The 23,350-nt window shown below is 33.7% G+C and overlaps 3 protein-coding genes across 3 annotated transcripts; 1 reads left to right on the top strand and 2 right to left on the bottom strand.

Annotated features, from left to right (window-relative positions):
- The first annotated feature begins 5,651 nt into the window (after positions 1 to 5,651).
- On the top strand, positions 5,652 to 6,756 carry LOC124533121. Its single transcript, XM_047108284.1, has 2 exons — positions 5,652 to 5,662; positions 5,859 to 6,756. Exons 1-2 carry the CDS (start codon positions 5,652 to 5,654, stop codon positions 6,412 to 6,414), a joined length of 567 nt encoding a protein of 188 aa, XP_046964240.1. The 3' UTR covers positions 6,415 to 6,756.
- Positions 6,757 to 7,605: 849 nt separating this feature from the next.
- Positions 7,606 to 9,329, bottom strand: LOC124533119. Its single transcript, XM_047108283.1, has 3 exons — positions 9,240 to 9,329; positions 8,431 to 8,875; positions 7,606 to 7,628 (listed from the first exon to the last, which is right to left on the bottom strand). The coding sequence occupies exons 1-3, from the start codon at positions 9,327 to 9,329 to the stop codon at positions 7,606 to 7,608; spliced, it is 558 nt and encodes a 185-aa protein (XP_046964239.1).
- A 2,398-nt stretch (positions 9,330 to 11,727) lies between these two features.
- Positions 11,728 to 22,460, bottom strand: LOC124532889. The gene is made up of 12 exons (XM_047108002.1): positions 22,184 to 22,460; positions 21,225 to 21,361; positions 20,957 to 21,047; positions 20,705 to 20,862; positions 19,807 to 20,308; positions 19,230 to 19,390; positions 18,599 to 19,023; positions 17,884 to 17,930; positions 16,356 to 16,434; positions 13,829 to 13,942; positions 13,169 to 13,267; positions 11,728 to 12,673 (listed from the first exon to the last, which is right to left on the bottom strand). The coding sequence occupies exons 1-11, from the start codon at positions 22,216 to 22,218 to the stop codon at positions 13,226 to 13,228; spliced, it is 1,791 nt and encodes a 596-aa protein (XP_046963958.1). The 5' UTR covers positions 22,219 to 22,460; the 3' UTR covers positions 11,728 to 12,673; positions 13,169 to 13,225.
- Positions 22,461 to 23,350: the final 890 nt, after the last annotated feature.

Raw genomic sequence — 23,350 nt, 5'->3', positions numbered from 1 at the left:
CAATGACAGATACATATATTTTTTTTTTTTTTACAAACGTTGCGAATGTCTTTCGGCATTGTGTTCAACGTTCGATGAATTTTAAATATTTTATGATATACTTCTCACTACTGCAGATAATATTTTTGATCAGTGCACATTCAAAGTAACATATGTAGGTATCCATATATTTATCGCTTGTATGTTTTTTTGCACTAACGAGTGAGAAGTTTAAAAAAATAAGCTAAATTACAAGTTACACTTTAAAATAATTAAAACTCCCAACTAAATGAGCATGTCAAGCAATTACGAATATGCCTAGTTTTTTTTTTGTCATATTATTGTAGGTACCTACTGCATATTATCCGCGGCTTACAATATTCGAGATATGACAAATAAAGTTCATGTGTCACTCTCCTATATAGACAGACTATTTGTATTGAAAACTGCTTATTTCACGTCGTTAATTTTTAGGACAAATCAACAAATAGGTACGTACAAGGCTAGAATGAGCTACGTAGCTCATAGACAATGCACTTCTCGCGGCCCTTCAAACTTTTTTCAGCAAGCAATTTAATTCATTATTACTATATTTTTTACTATATAGTAAAAAATATAGTAATTATGAATAATTAGGGAATCTTAGTTATATAACTAAGATTCCCTACCAAATAGGGAATATTTGGTTTCAAACCAATTTTTCGTTAAACTAGGCCCACAACATTACAGCAATAGTAATTCTCCAACATTGCCATATGTATAATCTGACCCTGCCTTCACATATTTAATATTAGTAGTGATAATATAAAAATATAATAACTATGTATTATTAAATTAAAAACATTTCTATATAATGTTCCTATAAATGGCTTTGAATCATTATACCCATATATCGGATGAGAAAATCTAAGCGCGTGCGTGGAATAAACGAAACAAAAAGTATTAACAACATTGTTTTGTGCGCGATGGACAGATAATACAGAATTTTAATTTAAAGATATCATTGTTACAATAATCTGCTTCGTTACATAGAACAAAGTATACCCATCTCTTTATTTATTCAACGTACGAGACATATAACCTTCTATTTCTAGAATTGTAGCTTTTTTTCAGTAAATATCTGTGACGGCTATTTTCAAGTTAAAAAACTCTTTGGAACGTTTTAACAATTTATAACATCTTTCGATGTATTATTAAAAAAAAAAAAACGAAAGTTAATATTATATCTCCATTGCTAATCCTTGAAATATCTACACGATTCCAAGTTAGTGCGTATTGCAAATGATTATTTATTATTATTAAATGATTTTTAACGTATTTACTATTATGCTTTTAATTCTTGTAATTTAGTAAACTTCGAGTATTTAAGTAATTTTATTGACTGGATAAGTAAATAGTGCCGGTTTTCTTATGTTATCTGTTCCTATTGGGGTATGTAAAGATACAAATTAAGCACACAAAATCTCAATAGTAAATTGCCAAAATTCGAACCACGACTTTCAGCCAATGTCTTTGCACATCATTTACTGCTTCCGATCGAATTCCAAATAATAATTATATTTAACGGTAAGCAGATCGAAATGATTGCAAAGTCAAACCTTGAGCAAATAATATTGCGTTGTGCAAAGAGAAAAATTGAGAAAATGTTGCCAATTTTTGTCATAATTACATGTTTTTTATAGAGATACCACTCGTTGTAGCTTGCGACTCCGTCCGCGTTTTAGGTGTTAAAAGTTGTAGGCATAAAAAGTGGGATACGTTCTTTCTTGGAGTGCAAGCTTTAAACAGACAGTTACTGTTAATTTATTATATTAGTATACACTAGTTACTCGCGATTTTGCACACGTTTTTTTTTAATGTTATCTTAAATTTTCGCGATTATTACACATTGAAATAAAACTAATTTTAACGAATTTGAATCGCGTATATTAATTATTTCGTGGTCAGTCTACCCGTGACCACGAACGCTCGAAACGTCGGGATGTTAAAAATAATTAATATACGCGATTCAAATCAATTTAAGTTTATGATATTTTTTCTCAAAACTTGTTCATTACCCCGACATCGAATTATAAAATATTTTAATGGAAGAATAAAAAGATACCGGTTTTTAAAAAGTTATTATAAATAGTCTAAATTTTATAATGGGTCAAAGACATTTAGATTAGCATCACTAATATACCTACACGAATTAATTTAAATATATTTATCTTAGGATCAGACATTGTTCCTACTACCCCTAGTAGGATATTAGTTGTTGGAAAACATTACTTCAGGGGGTTGCTACTTTATGACAAAATATCTTCAACATTTTAATCACTGCGACTATTACATGAGGAAAGTTAAAGTCTGTAAAAGTAAGTAAAGTCATAAAAAAAAAGTAACAGCCTGTAAATTACCCACAGCTGGGCTAAGGCCTCTTCCATTATGGAGAGGGTTTGGAACATATTCCACCACGCTGTTCCAATGCGGGTTAGTGGAATGCACAAGTGGCAGAATTTCGATAAAATTCGACACATGCAGGTTTCTTCACGATGTTTTCCTTCACCACCGAGCACGAGATGAATTATAAACACAATTTAAGCACATATATATAGCACATGTATATATTGGTGCTTGCCAGGGTTTTAACCCGAAATCATCGATTAAGATTGCACGCGTTCTAACCACTGGGCCGTCTCAGCTCAGGGGTCAACCAAGCCAGTCGTCAAACTGGTCTAATTTGACAAACCAATCAGATAAGAATTACTCTAAGATAATGCATAGAAAAACCGCAATTAAATAATAGGAAGATCTCCTTAGTCCTTGTAATACAGATGATACAATATTAATATAATCACAATTTACTTCCTACACTGCTATAGAAATCTGAGTTGATTGTAATCTAAGCTCGGAAGAGGGTCGCGGCGTACTGTCTGTATCAATGTAACTCAATATCGATTAATGTCATTGACAATAAATAAAGTAAATCTTGAAGTTTGAGATCAATTTCAGCAGCGTCTCTAACCCCTAGTCCAGAGTTCCCCCTTAATGTAATTGAAATACTGGTGGACCGGTGGACCAATTATCTATCATTTCTTGTGTACCAAAATGATTTTTTATATATATTTAAAAAATGTATTAAGTCCTTGTCTATTCCTTAGACACTGGAGTCCGAACTCAATAATAACAATAAATTCCTTTAAAAACTAGTTTATATTAATAATTCTATACTCCAGCCACATTCGATCTGGAATTTTAGTAAACAAACCATGTGTCATCATAATTAGGGTTGATACACTCTTAATAAAAAATAATAACTATTAAAATTACAACTATATTCATTATAACACAATTTCCTGTTTAAACACAAAAAAAATAATTTAATACAGAATCCAAAAAATTTATTTAGCCGGTCAATACATAATTTATATGAAAAATTAGCTTAAAATAAAAGTTTAAAAATCTTTAATTACCGCTATAATATTACTACAAAACTAACAACCCTATATTTTAATACTGACGTAAAGAAATCGCATGTTTGTAACATTTGGAGAGTTTTTTAAGCAATTGCCAGATTTAGGAAGGTATATAATAACGATACAGCCTCTTCGTAATTGGTGGTGTATATTTTTAGTCGTATAATTTTAATTTTAAATAAAAATATATACTTATCGCGCATTCCTAATAAAGTATAAAATATTAATGCTTAAAAAACATTCTAATACACTAGCATACCAACAGACGTTGTTTTTTCCAGTATTATTATTATTTTTTCTCAAACCTCCCATTGACCCATTCAAATATACACAAAATTAATCTAAATGAGACCTGTCGTTTGGGAGGCGATAGATAAAGTTAATAAAGCGAATTATATAACTACGAGGTAATTTCTGATATCATTTTAAAATTGGAGGTATTATTTTTGAGATCTACATTATTCCAGATGATCATTAGTATTATAATTATAACCAAGAATGCGCTTAGTCCTTTGTCTTAAATATTTTATTATTAATCATCAATTTTTATTTTTATTAATATCAAAAATAATTGTTTTACATATTTCTAAAAATGTTTTGAGCATCTGCCTGACGTTGGTTGCTAAGCAACGCTTTGTTATTAAACATTCCACATCGAATTTGGCTGGAGTATAGTAATATAATTATAAATTGTTTTGTTGCAAATAATCGTTAGTAAGTGAATAAAAAAACAAAAGAAGATCGCAGAACATTAGATTTTACACATTACTTTTTCTATTTAAATATTGGCAAAAAAAGGTTTTATATATAATGAAATAATGTTAATTAAAATTGAATTTATAGATATAGATATTATTAAAAATAAAAATCGCAGATTCGAACAGTCTCTATAGATTACATTAAAATTGTCAGCTTTCGGTCCGTAGTTTGATATAACTAGTCAATAGTTTGGTCAAACTATCAACTTGTTTGTTGTAATATTTAATTGATAATTTATTTTAAATCTATCTATTTTGTCATTTATCATTAAAGTGCAATCGTACGCCTCTATTGCTAAATGATAAAACATATTTCCGCTTAAATTAACAGAAAGTTGAGTAACAGGCAAGGTACATGTACCAGAGCTGGCCAAGACCTCTCCCTTTGAGAAAAAGGTTTGAAGGTTGAATTCCAACACGCTGCTTCAACACATGCCATCGAATTTCATTGAAATCAGACATATTATGATTAAAGTCATATAATTCAGAGGTTTTTCTCTGTGTTTAAACCCGCAGTCATGAGTTAAGACGGGAGCCTTCTAACTAGTGGGGCGTCTTAGCTCTACTTCTACTTACATACTCGGTTTATTTTATTAATTGATCCTGTTACTAACTTAGACCATAACCTCCTACATGTATCGCTTCTAATTAAACTTAAGGTGAAACAGAGGAATTCATTATATCTACGACTGCTACTCAAATGACACGCACGCGATGTGCACACTTCGTCTGTCAAGCGTGTGTGCGGGCGTGCGTGCGTGCGAACGTGCGTGCATAGAATTAGATCTGACTATATAATGCATTTACAGCTGCTTAATTTAAAGTGAATGTTGTATATATAATTTAGAATAATTTATATTTAGTTCCTGTTTCTGGTCTTTCTCTTTGTTTCGAGTAGATGTTATTGTATTATTGGCTATCGGATGATCGATATATGTATGACCCGTGCCTATTTGATGGTAATTTGTCATAAGGATGCCCAAATCTATTTCTTAGATATTTTACGGCTGTTAGGCATACTTCTACACTTCAATTGGTTAAGAAAAAAACTATAGAGACATAATAACATTTTACATTATACTTACTTATAAAAAATATATATAAAAATACAGTTCATACTGCGCGTCTTCTTTTTTTAAGTGAATAATATACCTAAGTCCTTAATTTTTAACTTTTGCAACTCATCAATTTTTCAAGTAAATTATTTCAAAACTAAACAATAGTATTGTAATCAGTCAATGAGATCACTAATTGAATCTTTTAAGGCACTCTACGTGTTCCTGTTATTAAGTGTTTCAATTTGTGTCTATTCTGTGGTACTTTAAAAGATTTATCCTATATTATTTATTAAAAGCGTCCCGTCTTCCATTGGATTCAATTTATTATAAAAAAAATTATTAAGAACTAAGGAATTTTATACTAATTTAAAATTGGAACATTAGTTCCAGAGTTCGTGATGACACATTGGTATGAACCAACAAACTAATTTTGCAAATTTTTATTATCTTGCTTATCTATGAACTTTGGAAATGTGTATTCTTACTTTGTCCTATAATGTTTGTTTAGACAACATCGCAATAAATCAACTTTAAAAACCTACATATTTTCAATATTGATTAAATCCTATCTTTAACAATTCTGATGCACTATATTTTTATTACAGCATAATCGTTCCGGTTCTTCTGTACATGCGTGCGGTTAGCTCGGCGCCGCAAGACTCGAACGTAACGTTTGTGAAGATCGAACCATTCATAAATAACGAGACGTTAACACAAAATACTACCACAGACAACAAAGTGGAGGATGTACCACTCGACGGCGCGAGTAACACTACATTCGAAAACAACGAATTCATTCGTCTTGTTAGAAACGATGATCTCACCACAGAATCCGAATCCGATGTCACGACGGAGCTAGCTGAAGTCACCACCGAGGAGGTCACAACAATACCGACAACAACAACAACAACACGCGCCCCAAAACCAAAATACACCCAAAGCCCTAGATTCCTATCCAAGTTGAGTCATTTTAAAAAAGCAAATACAATAAATGCAGTGTCAACGAATTCGTTAAATTCATTTGCAGTTTCGACGAAAGTCGACAGACCTTACAAAAGAAAGTTCAAGAGTCGTTGCAGATGCGAGAAGATTGAAAACTGTCCGAAGCTGCAAATAACTGTGCCAAGATGTCCGAACGATTATTTCCTATGTTGTTTCTAATTCATTAATTATGGATTGTCGTTGTGACGTCACAGATTGTACAAATACTTTAAATGCTTAGTTAGTCGATGTAATTTGTTTACACCGATTTTTTATGATTTAAGAAATAAGTATAATTCGACAAACTTAAATTACATTAACTTTCCATCCTTTTTTAATTTCCGGGAAGGCATATGACTCCACTCCACCTGATGGTAAGTGGAAGTGAAGTCCAAACGCGAAGACAACCAGTACAGTCAGTAAGAATAAGCACTAGTCGCCCTCGCCATGCCGGCCCGCGAGATGCCTTTATATATTTATGTCTTTCCATTAGAGCAAAGATTTTTCATGTTATAATTAAATCTAGACCCACCGATTGCTATCGAAAGTCATTTCAGATATAAAATAATTGAAATGCAATAATTAAATATTTATGGTTTCGTCTACATTAGTGTCGCTTAACACATCAACAATCATTATTAGGTACATATGCAATATTTACATACACATTTAATAATAATTGCATTGCATATTTTTATACATAGCAATGATGTTCAGATAAGACTCTTAAGAAAATAGCGTCTTAACAGGTCAAGACGTACTTAATCACCGTGACCATTGGTGATCATCCATATGAAGATTATTTGAATACTAACTACAATTTTAATAATTAATTCCATACTAGCATTAATGTATTTTAAAGCTCTGTTTTCTATTGCAATTTATACTAATCAAAGCCAGATGGTCTTTATGACACTACATAAAGTCCCATACTACTAAAATGTGTCATGACATTTATGTACTGATATAATGAGACTTATTTATTTATCATGTGTCCGTAAAATAATAATTTAGGATAATTATTTATAAATAAAATAAATATTTCTCTTCCAAAATGTTGTTTTATTTATACTTTCTCAATGTTCTATACATACAAAACATGGTTTTCGATTCATAAATATATATATATATATATAACGAAGGGAACGTTGGAGATTGTAGGCGATCTTCTTCCATCATGTATATTCAGAAACGCGGCGAAGTCGGACGTTCATCAATAATTAGCTTTTTCTATCTAAACAACCCTTGGCAACCGTCAGATGTTAACCACCTCAGTGTTGTCCACCATTGTGTCCGAATACGCCCAAATCGATTAGGATTTGACGTTCCATTTTCCATTTTTCCAATCTCCGACACGGCCATCATGACACGTCACACGTCCCAGTGTGATGGTGCTGCAAAAGGGAAAACATTCTGCAATATCTCAAGCTCGGCCCATCCTGATCATCATTTAGTCAAACAATAGAATTTGTTATGTAATAAACCACCGTTTAACATCAAGTTTATTTCAATTACATCATACAGTTACATTACATCATATTTTAATGATGGCAACTCGCTCATTAGTGAACAGTATCATAAAAAGTAGTAAATAACATCATAGCAGAAAATAATTTCACAAATGTCAAAAAAAAAAACAAAATGTCGTTGCTATCACCTATATCGAGCGATAGCAACTCATGCCACCTCCATCAAGTGACGATAACCTTGCCACCTCCCTCGAATGACTCTTACATACTGCCTTTAACAACCAATATAACAAACACATCACCTAAAACGAGCGATATGTTCCATTACCAGCTTACTAATGATACCAATTACTGTTCACTAACCAGAAAGAAAGCACCACTTAATTTAACTCATCATTCAGTCATTGGACTCGACATCACTAGAATCAGAAATATTATCATTGTCAGGCATTTTCTTAAACGATCATGGGCGTACTTATAGGTACGTTTTGAATTTATGGCCTTTAAAATATATGATGATCAGGTAAGACATGAAAAACAACCTCTACCGTGATATCATTGATTTCAATCTGCGATAAAATTTGTTACCTACTGCTAATAGTGTTTTTGCCTATGCCAGACATCACAACAACTTTATTAAAACGTTTTCCATGAAATTTACAAGCTATAGACTCTTTCATTAGCGAACACTCAGCACCAGAATCGTAAGTAAAATTAAACTGCTCACCAAAATGTCGAAGCTGCCCCTCAGGCGAGTTGACGACGCACACATTGACTCGCTTCTCTTGGGAAGGTCCGGCCATACTGCTGGTACTACCCTCCTTGTTTTCCCTCCGTGAACAGTTTTTCGCATAGTGACCTGTGGCATTGCAGTTGAAACAGGTAACAGAAGCAGCAGAAGAAGTCTTCCTAGACATGACGTCAGCAACTGGTGACTTTGGTTTCAAGTCTTGACTCCTTGCTCCGATTCTTGAGCGACATTGTAGAGCTTTGTGACCCGGTTTGCCACAAATGTAACACTTTCCAGCAGGGGTATCAGTAGAAAAACGAGATCGTTTCTGGTCCTGACTGTGATCATGTGCGTAGGATATTCTTCGCTTCAAAAATGAGGTAGCTTTAAGTTCTTGTTGCAGGCGGTTTCTGGTGGTAATATTTTCCGCGAAGGAGATTCGCTGAACCCGATGTTCAAATTGAGAAATATGCGCTAGGACAGTAGACACTGCAATTTGTTCAACTGAGAGATTTTTCCACTTTGACATAATAGACGACATCAATTTTGCTGCATATGAGGCTAAACATTCATTCTCTTTTGGGAAGGGATTTAGATTAGAAAGCCACGAAATTCGTATTTTGGGAGGTTGGGGGGGAAGGGGGGTATGGTGTAGAACCCCCCTGTACCACTCCCCCCCCTCGGAAACACATAGTTTTTGAGACATGATTTTTTTTAAATCTTGGATTTCTAACCTAAAAATGTATGAAAAATATAGAGCCATTTGAACTATAGTACTTAAAAAATTAGAAATCTGGCTTTCGAACGTCTCCAGCGCTGCGGGAAGTGCAGCCCCTTCGCCCTTGCGTAACAGTCTGCAGCCACTTCATACTCGCCTCAGCCGCTTCGGCTCGCATGGTGCCTGCAGTCTGTTACGGCGGGCGGGGGCTGCTCTCCCTCCGCGCCTCCGGACTTTTATATACACACTAGGGGTAGGGCATACTAGTATCATGCAGTGTCGGGGTTGACTAATTCGGTTCTGTCACTAATTTGGATGATCTACATACCATTAAAATAAAAGAGTGTTATAAGTATACATTTTTATTTATATACATATCCGATTGTCACCCATAAAAACGTCAAAATTGTTAGTAAATTATTCTATTTTTAATTACTAATTTCGATCAAACTACGTGATTCCGAAACCTAATATTTTGTGGAAATACTTAAATAAATATAATCTTTCGAACAGTAAACATTTTAAACAGAAATTCGTGGATTTCTAACCTTGTTACCCATAAAAACGTCAAAATAGTTAGTAAATTATTGTATTTTTAATTATGAATTACGATCAAACTAAGTGTTTCCGAAACCTAATATTTTGTGGAAATACTTAAATAAATATAATCTTTCGAACAGTAAACATTTGAAACAGAAATTCGTGGCTTTCTAATCTAAATGTGAGCCCTCTTTTGGTCTACCATTGTTTAAATTAATCAAAAACGCAGCAGAAGTTTCGGCACTCTCATACCTGGCAATAAATAAATCCTTGAAGTTGCTCCGGGTCATTCCATGAAATGATACTTGCGATAGCCAGGCCGAAGATTGTCCTTTAAGCGCACGACTCAAAACCACCATGAATGAAGCGCCTTGCAAATTTGGATCCGTGATGCACATATCCGCGGCTGTTATCCATGCGCGACTATCCACGTTGTCTTGATCTGGGTTGAATTCGGGTAGCTGGATATCCTTGCTAGTAGATGGTGCTTTCATTGCCTCGATCAACGCCATAAAATTGCGGTTTTGCTGCTCCATAAGTAGGTGCCATTTTGTATCTCCGGTACCACGTGCTTCGCGTCGATTTTCTGCTCGGTTACATCCCACTTCTGATAACGAAGGGAACGTTGGAGATTGTGGGCGATCTTCTTCCATCATGTATATTCAGAAACGCGGCGAAGTCGGACGTTCATCAATAATTAGCTTTTTCTATCTAAACAACCCTTGGCAACCGTCAGCTGTTAACCACCTCAGTGTTGTCCACCATTGTGTCCGAATACGCCCAAATCGATTAGGATTTGACGTTCCATTTTCCAATCTCCGACATATATATATATATATATATATATATATATATAATTTTAGATGGATGTTCTCAAATATAGGTAAATATATAAATAAATGTCTGACATCGGTAAATAACTGCATTATGGTAAAGAGAGCTAGACACACACTTAAAACTGTGTTTTTTTACCTTTAGAAGTTGTGGCTTAAAATTAAGACGCGCCGTATTTTGGCATCGAATAATTTTAAAGTAAGCTTTATACATAGATCGATCACCCTTATACTTGTTAGGAAAATTAATAACATTAAAATCAAGACCTTTCTAATTAGGAAAAGCTTTTTATTCAACTATAATGATAGTTATTTTTACACTAAATTTGATGAAGAAGACACAAAGGATATTGATAGGTCTCCACAAAACCATTACCTTTGTATAAGTTAAAGTTATTTTTGTTAATTAATTGTTAACAGATAACTCTTGATATTAATTAATAACGTTCTTATTTATTCAAATTAAGCAAAGAATATATAAAGAGATACAGTAATGAAAATTAAAGTTATCACAATGTTCCCGGTGCCAGCATATTCTGCCGAGAGCGAGTTTTAAATTCCCGCCAATGTTTTCTTTTTTTTATAATGTTGCCCACTTCAAAATCAGTAGCGACAACATTTGGTATGAATAAAAAAACAATTTGACATCAATAAATCTTATTTATTTTCGAAGTAACCAGAAAATATACGAAGGCAGTTTTTGTATTTATATATTAACATTTTTTTATTTATATCTAATCATACATTAATATACATTCAAAAGGCACAATTAAATAATAAATTGAAACTTATTTATAGTAAGGAAATTGACAAAGAAATATGTTAAAATGGTATTAAATGAGAGATCGTTATATTTAGAAGTGAAGTGTAGTGAGCATAAGTAAAAGTGAAACAATTATGTAGCATGGACGAGAGTTATGTTACTTAATAATTATATACTATAATTTAATTTGTTGCAAAACTAAGATGTATCTTTGTGTGTACATAGTAGAGATACATAACAATAATCTTAGTTTTACAATAACCTTTCACTTCTTTTTTTTTCATTCCGTTAAGACTTTCAATTAAATTCGACAAAATGTTGCCACTTTATAAATAATAATTTTTAATAAATCTGTTATTTATTAGTACCTCAAAAGAAAGTATCATTGTTATAGCTTTTTTGTAGCAGTTGTGGATAAACAAAAATATCATAGTCAAACTTTTTTTTTTTTGAAATTTAATGTTACCATTAGTTAAGGCATAATGTTTTTATTAATTTTATTAACATAAATAATAAAATACACAAATCAATCCTTGCGATAGTTATGTTAATATCTTTAACCATAGAGTAACAAATCAAATTCTAAAATAAATTATAGACTCGGTTACTCTATTTACATATTTATTACGAAGACTCTACTGTAGGCAATCTCTACGGAAAGAACATACGTGATATTCTTTTCAAACTCAAAAGAGAGCAAAGCCTTACAAAAATAAACCGAAGCCATTACAAAAACAGGTTATTTAAAGAACAATACAGAAATATCAATGATGATTATGAAACTAATAATTAATTATATTATCGTATAAATCTTCTGGAGCCCTAAATATTAAATATTGCATTTTAAATCTTATTCCTATTACTTAAAGTCACAGAAGATGACGTCATGAGTCCAGCTCAAAGTATATAAAGCATTGAAAGCCACATCCAAAAAATTTGCTACTAACAACGGTACTTTGATATTTTTGAGCAATTAAATGCAATTCATAATTTATTTATTCCATTTTTATATAAAAAAAATATTGATTTTAAAATTATTTAAAAAATAGGAATGTTCAACCGTCCCTAAAAACGATTTGACATGATTGTTGAAGGTAAAAAAAAAAATCATTATAAATGGTGCTATTTAAAGTAATTTTATACAAAATGTGTTAAAATTATAAAATCACCAATTTAATTAAAAACACTTATATTTATATCATGAAACTGTTAATAATAATTTATTTGAATACTCATAGCCTCTTACATCATTTTATACTTAATTTTTTAATCAATAAAATATATCTTTTATATAAAACGACTATCATTGGTCATATATTTAAGTATAATATTATTGTCACATCTAGCCATTGAGCGTAGTCCGGAGCAACATCGACATTCTATACACTGAAAATATACAAATCAATATATTAGATGGTATTTATATACATTGGATACTATATTCATAGAAAATGGGTGCTGTCCATACTGTCTATGAAGAGTTAGGAATTTGCTATGTATTTTTTAAAGGTTATATTCTATTTTTTACGAATGAGAAACAGACATTCAATCGTTGCGATCTTTTAACATATAAAAGTAGTACATTGTAGTACATACATTTGTAGTACATTTCGTAAAACTACGAATATTTATCTACATTTCGACTAAATTTGTATTGTGTGTCTGTTATAAACGACTATTTTACTCGAACAGCGTCGGCTTATTTGAAAAATATCTCCAAAATTATACCATATTAAGTGTATGTCATATTAAGTGAAACTATGATTGTATTTTTTAAATGTTGAAAAAGAGTAACTACTGATTTTCTTACCGGTTCTACCGAGAATAGAATCTACTTTCCGATCCCGTGGTAGCTTCACTAATTGTTAAATGAAAACATACCTCTATATAACATGCTTCAGCTTGTTTAACAAATATCGACCAGTTTTAACACTCGTCTCAGTCTTGGAACAGCTCATTAGCGTCTCGGCCACATCGCTCCTGAAAACAAATGTATACCTGTACACACTTTATATTTACAATAAATATATTACATTATCGATCAGCTTCACCCACCCTGCTTAGGGTAGGGTAGGTTACCACCCACTCACTAAATATTCTACCGACAAACAGCAATACTTAATATTGTTGAATTCCAGTTTGAAGTGTGAATGAGCTAATGTAACGACAAGCACTTGTGCTAGCGTTGTGTACAGTCGGGGTAAGAAAACGTTCGTCACTTTAAGATCTATTTTCGTGTGCTCAGTATGAGAGACAATCTGCTTTACCGATCGAGAGTGACATATTGCGTCGCAATGATTCGATGTTTGATTCAAAAGGTACTAAGAGTTTAAGACTTGATAAAGGAATGAATTTGAAAACTGACGAAGGTTTTCTTACTCTGACTGTCTGGCATAACATCTTAGGTGCTACGTTTGATGGCACACTGGCGCCATTGTAATCCTCGCCGTAGTTGCTGCTTGCCATTAGGTTTCCCATTCGCTGCTGTGTCCGCCTGCTATATCGTAAAATAAGATGCGATATCTATGGCTGTCGTGGTACCTGGTGCTCGCTGAGCAAGTAAACGGGCTGCGGCTTGGTGCAGAACTCGCACGGGATGTACACGGCGAGCTCGGCCGGGGCGCGGAACTGCGCCAGGTCGGGCCGGCAGCCGGTCTGCGGACCAATCATGTATTCATATTAATATGTAAATTATGGCACTAATAGAACTTTGCCAAAAGATTTATAATTGACGGAATGTACTAATAGTGGTATAAACAATAAAATATTTAAGATATTTTTTAGCTGTAATTTTGATTCAATTATGTTAAGTGAATGTATTGCCTTACTTTAATTAATTCTAGAATGTTATTATTTTTAGGCTTTGTTTAATTAGGTACAAATACAAGTACAAATTATTAGTACACATAAATAAAATAAATTAAATGTAAACTAATACACACATCAACATTGTCTAGGGATATTTTGAATTTACTCAATTATTTCAAAATTTATTAAAGATAACATGCAACATGTTCCTATTTTTATAAAGCCCATTTATCTGACTATACTCCAGAATAAAAAATAAACCATATTATTTTGCGTAAACAATTTTATCCTTAAATAAAGAAAAAACGTAAAATAATGGTAAAACTAACAATTAATGTCTCAAGGAAATGTCAAAAATGTAGAAAAGTTATTGTTTTTAACAGTCATATGAAAAACAGTACTCTGTAAAACTATCCAGGACATTTATAACGTCCTGCAACAATTTTTCATACTTTGGATTAAGTTATCCAAGTCTTGCTGCGGTATATTGTCCCAGGTCCGACTAAGATACAAAAAAGTGGCTCATCCGTCGCAATATTTGCAGGAAAATTCCTCGAAGCCTTTCTTTGGAGTATGGCCCACGCGTGCTCTATGGGGTTTAGGTCAGGTGATTGAGCGGGACAGCCTAAGACCGATACGTCTTGTTCCTACAACCATCTCGTCACCACTCCCGCTGTGTGCGGACGGGTGCTATCGTGCATGAGCGTAAATTCTTGGCCCATTTTTAGTCTATGGGGCTAAATTATTGGCACAAGCATCTCGTTACGGCATTTTTCGGCCGCCATGGTGTTTCTGATCCAAACGAGATAAATTCTCGCCCAAACCATAATTATGCCGCCGTGGTATGAATGGACTTTCTGAAGATATTGCAGACGGCTATCATGACCAGGGAATCGCCAAACACGTACTCTACGTGTATCGGGATGGAAACCGAACCGGGACTCATCGGTAAACAGCACTACAGACCACTGGTTATCATCCGAGAGCAAATTTACACGAACCCACTCTAGTCGTCGCCCACGATTTCCTCGGCGTAGTGCTGGAGTATGAAACGGTCTGCGAGCATGAAGGTTAGCTCCATGCAGCCTTCTCCTTACAGTTTGGTCACTCACAAGCAACTGGTCCTCTGGAGCCTCTGAACCAATTGAAGTGCCGTAACATTTGGTTCTCTTTTCGCGGTAACTTGCAAATATCGGTCTTGTCGTTGATTGGTTATGCGCTTCTCACCTGGATATCTTTCAGTCACTTCACCAGTAGCACGGTAGCGTGACCATAACCTAGATATGACGTTTTGTCTTGTTCCAATCTCCTCTGCAATACTCTGTTGAGTAGCCCCAACTTGGAGCATGCCTCCTGCACCGCTGCATGATGCACACAATAGGTTTAACTCGAAATTAATCGATAACTTGTTATAAAACTTAAATTGGACACAAAAAAATATCTTAATATGACGGTAGGTAAACAAAACCTTCGGCCATCGCTACCATTTTGTCGCGTAAAAATTTTATTTTTATTTATTTTTTTCAAATTCAAATTTAGAATCTTCCAAGAAGGTTTACAAAATAGTCTTTCATCAAAGATTTTAAAACCGGATATGATTTTTTGAGTTTAAGAATTTTATACAAAATATCCCTAGACGGTGTTGATGTGTATATTTTAAAAAAGAAGGTCAAGGTCCTTCGCTCTTTCACAGCTTAACTATAGAACCTATTTTGATTAAATTTGCTATCAAACGAGCTTGAGGTACAAGGGTATATTTCCAAGGGAGGACGCTATTCCTTATGTGTATATGTTAGCCAATATATTAAATTATATTGTATTTATTTAATACTATGTAATATATACATTAATAAGTTTTTAAATTAATGACTTATAACTGGCCATAGTCGCATAATGACTTTAATTATGGAACGGAAAAATTAAGAAGAGACTTGACATTCTTGGTTGAATATTTTTTTATGTTGTTTTGTGAAAAATAAAATTTTAATAAGAAAAATAATCGAATTTACTTGGAGATAATCTCATAAAACTAGTTATAACGGATTTTAATCGCGTGGTAGACTGTGTCTACCCGTGAACACGAACGCTGTAAAGTGCTCGAAACGTCGGGATGTCCAAAATAAATAATATACGCGATTAAAATGCGTTATAACTAGTTTTATTTAAATCTCAGATCCTTTTTACTTATGTCTTAATATGCTATAAATTTTGATAAATGATATGAAAATGGTTTGTGTTCGAGAGGCGCCAGCGCACTGACCTGGTGCTGCACGAGGTCGTCGGCGGGCACGGGCGCGCCGCAGAACTCGCACGGCAGCCGCACCGCCGCGCGCGCGCCGCTGCCGACACACACACCGAACACATCGCTAACGTCACATTACCATTCACACTCGCCTCGACATCGCGAGGAAACAGTTACACTATAATAAATATCTTGTATACTTGTACCTAATTCGTGATATGGAAGGGCGGAGTTTCCTGGCACAGGCTTTTCATATGCTTAAAAGGAGACTCCAACAAATTTATATTTAAGTACAAACTTGTTAAAGAAAATAAAGAATTTTTATTTTATTTTTATTTTACACTGCGTGGCTCCAAATCTTATTACAGTGCAACCTTTATATAACGAACCTCAATATAGCGAATTCCTCGATTTAACAAATTCTTCGTTATCCCCTTGAATTGTCCGTAAGAGTCAATGTAATATATACCTTTACATTGCGAACATTTTTTGCGAAAGGGGTTGCCTTTATAACGAATTTTCAAGTGTCAAGAATATACAACAACAACAACAACAGCCTGTAAATTCCCACTGCTGGGCTAAAGGCCTCCTCTCCCTTTGAGGAGAAGGTTTGGAACATATTCCACCACGCTGTTCCAATGCGGGTTGGTGGAATACACATGTGGCAGAATTTCTATGAAATTTGTCACATGCAGGTTTCCTCACGATGTTTTCCTTCACCGCTGAGCACGAGATGAATAATAAAGACAAATTAAGCACATGAATCAGCGGTGCTTGCCTGGGTTTGAACCCGCAATCATCGGTTAAGATGCACACGTTCTAACCACTGAGCCATCTCGACTGTCAAGAGTATAAATACCTCTAATTAACGAATGTTGTCAATCCAAAACCTTTATATAGAGTTCCCACCAACATATGCACCCACTTTCACGTATTTTACTGCATTTTATTTTGATTATTAATGCATGAAAAAGTTTTTGTTACCTACCTATTTGTTTTTAAATAGAAAATACATACAGAAATTTGATGAAAATGTGATATCATTTATTAGTAGAAGTTGTTCCCTATAACAAGATGAGTACGTAATGTTGAGATGAATGCTTTTACCTCTTTATAACGAATTTCAGACCAACTAACTAACTAAACTAACCTCAACATAACAAACGAATCAGTTCAACGAATTACTTGATATAACGAATATTTACTTGTTCCCTTGCGATTTGTAATATCGAGGTTGCACTGTATTTACTTAAAATTATACATTTGATTTGATTGACTCGTCCTTGACCTATGTACAGTCGGAGTAAAAAAACCTTCGTCAGTTTTCAAATTCATTCGTTTATCAAGTCTTTAACTCTTAGTACCTTTTGAATCTAAACATCGAATCATTGCGACGCAATATGTCACTCTCGATCGGTAAAGCAGATTATCGCTCATACTGCGCACACGAAAATAGATCTTAAGGTGACGAACGTTTTCTTACACCGACTGTACTTTCACAAATTTTCGATTCCATTACCAAAAAAAAAGATATAATTTAAGTTACCTTTGATACGATTCATTATTTGCATTCAGATTGTATGGTGCTGTAACCTGAAAGAAAATATACTTTATCAAAACCTTATACATTGTTCCTAATAAAAAAAATGGCATACATAGAATAGGTAGGATAGGCAAATGGCGCGACTGATTATAAGTGGTCCCCGCTACCCATAGCTATATACTACCAATGCGACAATCAACCATGGGAACTTAGATGTTATGTCCCTTGTGCCTGTACTTACACTGGGTCACTCACCCTCACCCTCAAGCTGAAACACAACCATGCTAAGTAATGCTGCTTGGTAATTGAATATATGATTTGTGTTTTTATTCGAAAGGGCTTGCACAAAGCCCTACCGCCAAGTATATTAATATATTACACATTATAAGATATCATCATATCACATATCATATATGTGTAATATCAGAGGAATAATTTGCACTTAGCCTTAGCAAAATATATATTATTTTTTTATTAAAAAAATATTATTATATGATACCAAAGATTAGCTTAATGTTTTTTTCTGAGAAACTTAGTATCGGACCCTAGTAATGAAATTAAAAAAAAAATCGTTGTTTATGGTAGCTCCATATCCACGACGATGACAATCTATTTAATTTCATTTCAATTTAATATGTTTATATTTTTTCTGAGTTACGAACAGCTGATATTTTCATCCCAAAATACATTTTAACCGTCAATTATATAAGAAGATAACCTCATTCAATCCTCTCCGCAGCTCCCTCAACGAAGATTTAATCTGACTGAACCTGTCTCCCTGCAGTCTCTCCTCTCCGGGCTTTCTAAGCTGGAGTTCGTTGAACCTGTCCATGAACTCCTCGGGAGTCATAGGTTTCAAATCCTTCAGATCATTCCGTCTGACCTCTGTTGCTTGCACATTCTCCGGTGATTTTGACCTAGAACCATTTCTTCTTCTTGACGCTTCTAGTTCCTTGGCTATTTTCGTTCCATAGTTAGACGAGGTCCCTAAGACGTTACCAGCCGGTGTGAGCTCCCGACTCGTCCACACTCTACCTTGGAGACGGTTCTTGTAATCTTGGTCATCGGTCACTGGATTCTGTAGAGCATCCATCTTTCTTAGTTTCTCTATTTTTGCGGCCGGACTAAGCACGGGAGGTAAACCTAGAAAATAACACTGTATAATCAGATTATTTCAATAAAATCAAAATAAATTTGCAGTTTATTAGTTCAGTGTTGTAGTATTGACATTAGTAGCAAAATAATCTAGTCTCAAGATCTATAAGGCAATATACTAAATAATGGTATATTGTATATTATATACAATCTGTATAAAAAAAGCTAGCCTAGTCTAGCTAGGAGACACTTACCTACGGATAGGTTGTAAGCAGTCTGCTCCTGCCTTTGGCGCTCCTCCGCTTGCTGGCGCTGCAGAGCACTTTCTAGAGGGAGCTGTCTCCTTGGGTCCGCGGGTGGCTCCGTCGTCGGGGGCTTCGGTGCGGGACGTTTCTTCACTGCTCCTCGGGGAGCCCTGCAGACATACATTATATACTTCCTATGCTATATATAAGAATCATTTATAACTGAAATGAAGTTATGGCACCCCAACATAATTGGTCAGACAATAAATTGAAAACAATATCAGATAGAAAAATATTCCAGTTATGTCATTTGACCTTTCAGTTTTTACATTAATAACGCAAGAGATTACGATCGAATCGAACTCTAAGAAGCTCATGAAACAATAGCACATTTAATGAGATAACAATACGATGTATACACTTACCGCTAGCATAAAATCTTGTAAACAACACAAATGCTTTATCAATAGGATATGTTTTGCAAAACAAATTTTTAAGTGAGAATTGTTCTTGAAATTATCATTTCTACTTATTATTAAAAGTAAAATCAGGTTACATAACGATGAGTGTTAAAAAAAGCTGTTACCATAAATTCTTCCTAACTTTGTCTTGTGCTGGCACTGCTGTGTTCACTTGAGGTTGATCATTAGTCCTTTTTACCCTTGGAATCGCTCCGTTTTGAGCAGAACTTGACCCATTTGCAACATCGCTAAAAGTCGATGAAATCTTATTTTGAGATAAATTTGTTCTATCAGACAGTGGACTCGGACCACTAGATTGAGGCCTTATATTGGCCACTTTGGATGTATTCGAACGACTTTCATTTAAGCCTGAAGGACCAGCGGAACTTTGTCCATTGATTTGTGGTTTGGATGTTTTCAAAGAACTTTCTGAATTAGGATTTGTTGTGGGTTGAATGCGTCTTATCTCTGTAATGGGACGACTGAAGTTAACATTCTTCGAGAAACCATTGAATGGTTGAACTATTTTGGCTGCAGTCATTGCGTCAGATGAGTTGCTTGGTTTTGGCAAGTTCAATGATTTTGGCACATTCGTCGTTTTGTCATCCTTCTTAGTTGGCAACGGATCTGTAATAGAAAAAAAAAGAATGTAGGTTACAGAAGTCATTGTTTTATATTTGAACACCTACATGTGTTACAATAAAAATGATAATTCATAAAACAAGATGAAATCAGAACACACTTCTCTAAAAATACGAAACTACAATTTCATAAATTTAGTTTAATAAAATCAAATTCAAGTGAAAGTCACTTGTAATAAAAAAAAATACATTAATTAGGTCAGAATAGAGTGGACTAGACTAGGTGTGGGAATAGAAGTTAAAAATAAAACAAAGACGAATACTATTGCCCCTTAGTCAAATTGGGAAAAATATTTATCAGTAGATTTTTGACTCTCAAATAAAAAAAATAATCCAACTGACTTTGGTGTGTGCAGTTTATGTTTATGAGTTGAGAACTGACCATCATCGAGGCGTATAAATCCATGGTTTGAGTCTAGATGCAGCTGTCGGTACTTGTGCATGACCCACTCGCCACAGTCAGCGCATTGCTCTGTGCGGGCGCCGCAGTAGCGCTCGTGCGCTGGCATCGAGCTGCGACGGAGTTCCAAAGCACAGAACCTAAATATATAACATTACATGAAGAAAGATACTTAAACTGGCAGGTCACAAAGAAATACTTATCCAAATCATGTCACACAAAAGATGAGCTTACCGACAACATTTCATAGTGTGTGCACAGGAATCCCTGATGTGATCCTCGAGATCAGTTCCACATACACTCTCGCCACATTCCTTACATGGCACTATAAAGATAAAATTTTGTATGTAATGTCAACCATCCGACAAAGATATTCAAGAACAGTTATCACAAATATTTTTTGAAATATGCAAGATATCTGTAGATGGCATAAATGAAAACATATTTGTAGAAAAAAAAACTTTGCATTGTATGTAAAAACCAATAAATCATGAGTTCTTACAAAGCTTGTGAAATTTCTCATGATGTTCCTGCAACTCCGCCTGTGGCACTGGTTCCTTACAGACCGGACAAACCCGGATGTTACGTGCACAGAATACTGTGTGTGTAGTGAAATTAACTGCTGGGATCTCCCTTTTACTGTAGAATAGAGGAATAAATAATTTAATTTATTACTAGCTCAATCTTTCAGTAATTTATACTTAAGCTGATGTTAGAATTTTTACAAATCATATTAATGTTTAGAAAGACCACTGTGGTGTGCACTTGGAGAGGCCTATGTCCAGCAGTGGACAAAAACGGGCTGATGATGTGATGTGATATTAATGTTTATATTTGCTTGAAACAGATGTTACCGTTGTTGGTATATATGTCTATGTTTGTAAGATAATTAAAATTACAGTAAAATAATTGCTTGTCAGTTCAGTACATCTGGATAATGGATGACTATTGATAACTAACTAAAAATATAATTGTTATATGTATATTTTTTATTTCAATATTAAAAAAATATATACAATTCAATCCATATCCATAATTACATCCATAGGTATATGTACCAATATCAATTATTATATTGATAATTGATACAATACAAGTAAAGCAATTGAAAATAATTTGTAATTTTAATAACATTGTTTCATAATTAATACCTCAAATTACCTAATTTTTTTGACAGAAAAATCCGTAAAAAATGAAATAATTTTAAAGTCTATCGGGAATTAAATGATATATTGGAAATAGAAGAGGGTAGTTAATATTTTATATATTTAAAAAGGAGAAAGCGGAAGGAAAGTATAATCAGTTCCAATGATTAAATGAAATTGTAAACAACCGTCGGAATAGCGTCCGACACATGTAATTTGCTCCATTTATCCAAAAATAAACTCGCAACGTATGATGTTATAAATAGAGCAATTATTGACACAACACCGAGCAACTTTAAGGCGTAAAGTAACTTACCAGTTCTCACAAGTTTTTGATTCACCTTCGTCCATTGTTAATCAGAAAATATAAATTAAAGCGATAAAGTCACTTAATATGAAGTACCAATGCTAATATTTATAATTCGCATGCTACGAGATGACTAAACATCGTAACCGTAATGATAGAACACGTTTTAGCAACCGTTACCACTATTTCTAAATAATCTGCTGTACAAAGTCTAAAAACAACAATTTACTGTATAAATATTCTTGCTAAATATGATTTTAATCTGAATTTCTGATAGCTATTCATTCGAATTATAATTCGGTAAATCCCGTATTCTTTGACATTGACAAGATTGTAAACATTGCCATAAATGTTCATTTTATTATATACCATATACAAAAACTTGGGTGCAAATTTGGGTTTTAAATGTAAGAAGTTTTTATGAGGTTCTATGAGGTAAATATTTAGAGAACCTACAAATCTTTCATAATATGGAAGTTCTCCATGTATCTTAAGAGTTTATTTTTAATTTTTATATGTGAAGTCACTTATACGCCAATAGTTACAATATAAATCTCAACTTGAAACCCAACTTTACAAACTTTTAAGTAAATCTGATAGATTTAAATAAATGAACACCCAATATGCCACATCACATTAATTATAAAACGGTCTTTAATTCAAATACATTTATTTATAAAAATATTATTATTATAAATAACATCAAATTATAATGTGATATATTACTTTCGATTCAATTTTTAATAGTTCGATTGAGATTTTAATAATTAAGAACATATTCTTGAGTATTAGAATCCAAAAAACCTAAATACATTATAAATCTACTTCAGTGTGGGCAACACTATTATCTTAGGTAGGAGAGAGTTATATTTTTGGTGCTGTTTCACCATTTTGATTGATTAGGGTACCCCCGAACTGCTCATCGTTTAATCAAAAATTTTGTTCGTTAGACTTATATTCACATCCTGCAAAATATCCCACTTTTGGGCTAAGCCCTCCTCTCCCTTTGAGAGCACGAGATGAATTTATAAACACAAATTAATCACCATAAGACGCACGCGTATTAACAACTGGGCCATATCGGCTCAACCGTTAGATTTGTTAAATAAAAAAAAAAACCAAACTGATATTGAAGAACGAGTTTTAGAAGCTTATTCATTTTTAACCAATATATTG

This window comes from Vanessa cardui, chromosome 10 (assembly GCF_905220365.1).
Source record: "Vanessa cardui chromosome 10, ilVanCard2.1, whole genome shotgun sequence".
NCBI lineage: Eukaryota > Metazoa > Arthropoda > Insecta > Lepidoptera > Nymphalidae > Vanessa > Vanessa cardui.
This window is presented reverse-complemented; position numbering and strand designations above follow the sequence as displayed.